The 6,770-nt window shown below is 35.4% G+C and overlaps 1 protein-coding gene across 1 annotated transcript in view; it reads left to right on the plus strand.

Moving 5' to 3' along the window:
- Positions 1-5,357, plus strand: part of LOC126252931 (ras-related protein Rab-34-like) — a 99,244-nt gene extending 93,887 nt beyond the window's left edge. The window contains exons 6-7 of the mRNA XM_049953926.1: positions 4,884-5,088; positions 5,180-5,357. Coding sequence (XP_049809883.1) covers positions 4,884-5,088; positions 5,180-5,247 — 273 coding nt within the window. The 3' untranslated portion in view covers positions 5,248-5,357. The remainder of the gene's footprint in view (positions 1-4,883; positions 5,089-5,179) is intronic.
- The last annotated feature ends 1,413 nt before the right edge of the window (positions 5,358-6,770 follow it).

Consider the following 6,770-nt stretch of genomic DNA (forward strand, 5'->3'; position numbering starts at 1 on the left):
TTGTTTCATAAAAGTAAATTCTTCCCTCCAGGGATTCTCATTTGAGTTTCTGGAACATTTCCGTAATGCACACATGTTAATGGAATCTGCCAGGATGTTTTACATCAGTCTGACCTGGTGGAGATACCAAGCAGTCGAGCAGTACTGAAGAACAGGTCGCATAAGTGTTCCGTATATTGTCTCCTTAATAAATGCACTACTCCTTCATGGAATTTACCCAATAATCCAACATCAACCATTCACTTTCACTACAGCTGATGTTAGGTACTCATTCCAATTTATGTAATTGCAGTGTTACGTCTAGATATTTAATTGATGTGACTGTTTTAAACAAACTGTTTTTCCTACTTTTATTATTATTATTATTATTTATTTTATGGCCTTCATTGGACCACTCTAGTCAAAAATACAAAGTTGTAAACAAGTTGTTACACAGTGATACAATTTGGCTCAACAATAACATAATATGATATTTAGGTAATATAATTATTAGAGTCTATTCTTATATGAAAGGTGTTTTGCTCTTCTATCTGCCCAATATTTCTTCATTCTTTCAGATGTTTTCTTTCTTTCTTCATCTGAGACCACTCTTCCTGTACTCCTTTTATTGATTTTCAGTTGTAGTCTGGTTTGCGGGTCTTGCAGCATTCTGGTTTTCTCGGTCTTGTTTTTTAGGTCATCTACTGTAATTTGGAGTTCTTTTGTATCCTTCCTTAATTTCTGTGGTCCATTTAATGTCACTCTTGCTTTTCCACAATTTTTGTATTATTTTTTTACTAATTCTGTTTTCTGGAGCTCTCATCAGATGTCCAAAGAATGAGATGCGTTTCTTCTTGATTGTGCTCATGACTGGTTCTATTTTCTTATATACTGTTTCATTTGATGCTATTCTCCAATGTCCATCTATTTTATACTGTTCATTTATACATGTCCTAATTATTCTTCTTTCTATTTTAGTATTCTGTCAATTTCTGCTGTATTAGTTGTTTTGAAGATAGTTTCAGCTGCATACATTATTTCTGGTTGTGTAACTGTTTTATAGTGTTTTAATTTTGCATCTATAGATAGGCTTTTTTTGTTGTATGTAGTTTTGGTAATGTAATTTGTGTAGTTCAGTTTTTTTATTCTATTCTGCCATGATGGCTTCTCGTTTAGATTGTATGTTATTATTTCACCAAAATATTTAAATTTATCAACAATTTTGATTTCCTGTTCTCCTATTGTAATTTTGTTTGCAAGTGGTGGATCAGTTAGCATAATCTCTGTTTTTTCAAATGATATTATAAGGCCTACTTTCTCTGCTATTTCTTGTAGTGATTTCACTTGTTACCTGGCTTCTTGAATGGTGTTGGCTAGGAGAGCAAGATCATCTGCGAATCCCAAGCAGTTTAAGCTAATATCATCTTTTGCACTTCCAATTCTTATCATCTTTGGATTGTCCTTGTACCATTCTCTCATTATGTATTCCAGTGCACAGTTGAACAGTAATGGTGATAGGCAGTCACCTTGTCTTAAGCCTGTTTTTATGAGGAATGGTTCCGAAATTTCTCCTCTAAACTTCACTTTCGATTTGGTGTTGGTTAGAGTGAGTTGTATTATTTTAATTAGTTTTGGATGGAGTCCTAGATTTCTTAAAAATTTTAATACTGAAGGTCTGTGGAGACTGTCATGTGCCTTCTTAAAATCTATAAATGTTATTACCAGAGGTTTGCTCCATTTCTTGTAGTATGCCATAATCAATTTTAAACTAATTATCTGCTCTGCACAGCTTCTCCATGGTCTGAAACCTCCCTGATATTCCCCTAACTCCTGTTCTAATTGCTCCATGATTCTTTCATATAGGATCTTGGATAGAATTTTGTATGTGCAATCTAGGAGAGAGATTCCTCTGTAGTTGTCTGGGTTGCTCTTATCTCCCTTTTTGTGCAGTGGGTGGATGATAGCTGTGGTCCAGTGTTCGAGGAATCGTTCTGTTACCCAAATTTTTGTTAGAGCCACGTGTAAGGAGGTCTTGACTGTGTGACTTGCATATTTCTACATTTCAACAAAAACCTGATCTTCTCCACATGCCTTATAATTTTTTTGTTCTTTAAGAATTTTTTCTATTTCTTGGAAAGTTGGAGGGTCTAGTTTGTTAGGTTTGGTTTTTATTGGTGTATTTATGTTGATTTGTAAGGGTTCTTTGGGTTCCTCGCAATTCAAAAGTTTGTTAAATGCTTTTGCCATTATTTCTGCATTTTCCTTGTTACTGTGTGTCATTCTTCCATCTTCATCTTTCAGTATTAGTGTAGAGGCCTCATTTTGTTGTAGTTGTTTCCCAAAGATTTTATAGTAGTTCCTGGAGTTGGTTTAATGATAATTACCGTCTATAGAGTTTATAATATCTTTATGGAATCCTCTATTGATTCTTCTAATATTTTGTGTGAATTTTTTTCTTTCATATTTTAGGTTGAAGGCATTTTCTTCAGTTTCATGTGTTTGAAACTTTAACCATCTACTTATCTGCATTAACTTGCATTTTTTCACAATTAGAACAAGCTGCCATTCATGACACCAAATAGAAATTCTATCCAAGTCATTCTGTATCCTCCTACAGTCATTCAGTGATGACACTTTCCCGTACACTACCGCAGCAGCACCAAACACACATTACTGCCCATTAGAAAGGCAGGTGTGCCCTAATATGAAGAAATATTGCCCCATATCATCATTCATACCCAAGCCAACAAGCTCTTAGTACAGGATGAAAACAGTTATTTTAGTTTTGCCCTGAACATGAATCTGGAAATAAAGCCAGATTCCATTTATGAAACACATTTTCTGCTGCAAACACCACACCATGTCAGAAGACCATATGGGTCTGTACTCTGTGGGCAGATACAAATATACACAATGTCTGTTTTTCATACATGAATGCCAAGATTGTATGCACAAAAGTGTTGGGCATCATAAACTGCTTCAGCCAGTAATTTTGGGTAATGTTTGCTGTAACTCATACCTTACCAAGCAGTAACAATATTCATTACTTTTTGTACCCAGTTACAACTGCTTCAGTAAGGTGTGAGCTGCATTAGCTTCAGCCTTCATTTTTTGAAGCAGCCCACTCATTGCATCCTTTGCAGGTTTCAGACAAAAATAATTTAAGTGAAATCTGTACTAAAGACTGTGGGCTGTATACAATAATGCAGTATTTATGCCTGTCTTCGCATTCCATTTCCCATAGATGATACGACTCAGTTACAGAATTCATTGTATTTTTGTATACACACTGTTAGTAATGTCACTTCAAGAATAATGACCAATGTGCAATGGGAACTTTTTACACGATCCCATAGAGATTCCAAGACACTTTTGTTATGTGTGCATGTTTACGTTTCTGATAAAAGTGAGGTGATGTGAAATTTCCTCATTATTCATTACCAAGATTATCATCCTGTCTATCATTTTCACACGACCTGGTAATTGTGGAAAGTTTCTTTTTTGAAATGCTGAAAATACAAAATATTTCACGGAGACTGTCTCATATTCATCATTTTGTAGTTTCTCCTTACACGCAAAAAGAATAGTTTTGTTCCCTTACTGAAAGACCACTACGGTCACATTTGTGATCATGAGTACACTCTGTCTGTAAAATCAATCCTGATAAAAATTATTTCTGAGTATTATACCCATTCAGTTATCTAATGAAGCACAACAGCACCAGTCGACACTAGAACTAGCTCCATAAATCTTACACACATAACCAGTATCCTGCTTGTGAGTAAGACTTCTTGTCTTTGCATTTTTACTAAAGCATTTACTTCCAGTTTATACACACAAACTAACATGTGCATATTCTAGCTTTCACTGATATGATCAATTATGGAAATTACATTAAGGCTCTAAAATAATGTTGAAATGAAGAAATTGTGACATATTGTGTATATTTTAATGTTAAAGAATTGATAGTAAATACCATAGCTCAAAATGTTGGTCCATCGGTGTAAATACAGTTTACAATCCAGGCCCTTAGATGTGAGATAAGTCCATCTGGGACAGAGAGTCATACCAACTCAAAATGAGTACAGTTGGATATGTATAGCAGCTGGGATATAGAACTAACTATGTATTTTGACATTTATTAACTGAGACCTTCATGACATCCCATATGTGTGGGATAGCTGTCTCTTTCACTACGCCCCTCAATTGTACCTATGTTGTAGATCTTTGAATTACCACCTCTCCCTATAATTAGGGGCAGAAAACTCTGCATACACACCTTATATGCCCAATTGGAAGATATAGTTGCAGTCACATCTACATTGAACCGAACAGTACTGGCTTGCTGTTTTTGAAAGAAGAAGAAAAAATCACTTCATAATGCTTCTTTAATTATACTTTCTGTAAAGTGAATAACATCACATATTTAATAAATTACATCCTCAATTATTTTACAAACTATCTTCCATGAACAACCACTATGCAATGAATAGAAACTTCGTGTATGCACTGTCAACTCTAGGGACATGCCCAAGTGAAGGAAGTGCATGGAGCATGCTGTACACCATCCAGCAAAGTGAATACTGGATGTAGCATCCCAAGAGCACATCCCTAGGATTCAAACGAGCTGGCATTGCCTCTTGCCTGACATATAAGCTGTACTGAACCATATTTGCTGCTGAAAATCTGAACCAGACTCCATGTTTTTCGTTGGTTCCTCTCCCAAAATCTAATGGTGTGAAACTCTGTTTGTCCCAAAAATATTTCTCTCTCTCTCTGGGTCCATTTTTTTATTAGAAAAAATGACCCACTAACTTTGGTCATATCTTCCACTTACCTAGAGGTCTATCACTGTTTTTTTAGTTTCATTCTGACTAATCCAGGGCTATTATTTTTTATTTCAGTCGGCCATTGCATATAAGGAAGTTGAGAAATATGCAATCAAAATGGCCACGGATCTGAAAGCAGAATTTTGGGCAGTTTCGTCAAGCACTGGTGAAGGTATTCAAGAGTTATTCTACAGGATAGCATGTATGGCATTTGAGAATTCTGTAAAGTCTGAAGAGTCTGTGAGAAGTAGGATGATTACATGTGGCACAGACCTTGATGGTAAGTTTCACATTCAGACATTAGATAAAATTTTCTTGTTTTTCATTTGCTTATTTGTTTGTTAAACTGTTGACGTGGGAATTTTGCTCAGGTTTCCAGAAAATTCAACCTTCTTCAGCTGAGAAGTCACGACAAAAATGCAACAGATGCAATGTTTAAAATTCAGTGATGGAACCCATTTTGAGATAAAATTGTCTCTTCATGCATCTCTCAGGAACTAACTGTATTTTATGTGCAAAATGTAAAGTTTTATACTGTATAATTTTTAATGTGCATGTAGTTTTATATTTGACATTTTAATAAAATAATGTTAGACTTAGTCTTGACTTTTGTAAAATAGTGTCATATCAGTCCACACTAATCTACACTGCTTTCCAATGACACTTAATATAAATTGCCTTTCCTCTTTTTCATTATTTTAACAGAATGCACAGCACTGATCACAGTGAGAGCATGAATTGTGAGGTAAGATGGAGAAAACAAAATATTAGGTAAAGCATCAAACAGAGCTATGGATAAACTGTCATTATAACTAAAGGCTTATTTTATGCTTCTCTTTACAGTTAATCACATTTACAGGTAATAACTAACATGCTACATTGGTAATAAATAAATAAAAAGATATGTTTTATAAATCTCAGTTTCTGTGTGTGGATTATCACATCATTATTAGGCACTACAGTCTGCTGTTTCCTTTAATGTGTCTGTACTGTAAACTGGTCCTTGGAGTCTGTATATGTTCTTTATCACTTACAACATGATGCTGATATGAGTGAATATGCGTTGGAATTCCAGACAAGTATATGGCTTATATACATTTGAGTAAGACATAAAGACTACTCTCATCTGTGGTGTTAAGTTGTAAAATATCAACTGCATCTTCATAGGCTTTTTGGGGAAGCCTGCCTTGAGAACTATTTTGTTATGCCATTAGATCACAGCACAAATAAGCCACTTGAGTCTGTCCACAGTTCACAGAATGTCAAAAGTAGTAATACTTTTGTACGTATTTTGCAGCTTTGTACGATTTTGAAATTGTGAGCAGTAAGCTGAACCAGAAATCAATGATATTTCAAAAACATGGTTCAAATGGCTCTGAGCACTATGGGACTCAACTGCTGTGGTCATAAGTCCCCTAGAACTTAGAACTACTTAAACCTAACTAACCTAAGGACAGCACACAACACCCAGCCGTCACGAGGCAGAGAAAATCCCTGACCCCGCCGGGAATCGAACCCGGGAACCCGGGCGTGGGAAGCGAGAACACTACCGCACGACCACGAGATGCGGGCTCAATGATATTTCACTAGTGATCCAGAATAAAAGGTAGAAGTTTCTGAAAGAGAAGATACATACCTGTCAGATGAAAGCTATCTTAATAATTGCAGTATGTGTTCATTATAAAATATGTTGATTATTATTCGTATTTTGGAATTCAAACTGAAATTTTAATTCGGTTGAGTACAAACAACTCTTACTTGTACAAGCAATTTCTTTTTCATTGAGTTGGTGGGGCATTTATATAAATGGTCATCAATGGCAGCAAGATGTGTGTCCACTTATGAAACATAATCAGCAATGGCCATTTGATATCCACTACTGTACAAAATCTACCTCTAGAATTATCCATGTTTTACAGTGTTCAGTCATATGCATCTCTGTTGCTCCCATACATTTCCTGT

The sequence above is a fragment of the Schistocerca nitens genome, chromosome 4 (assembly GCF_023898315.1).
Source record: "Schistocerca nitens isolate TAMUIC-IGC-003100 chromosome 4, iqSchNite1.1, whole genome shotgun sequence".
Taxonomy (NCBI): domain Eukaryota; kingdom Metazoa; phylum Arthropoda; class Insecta; order Orthoptera; family Acrididae; genus Schistocerca; species Schistocerca nitens.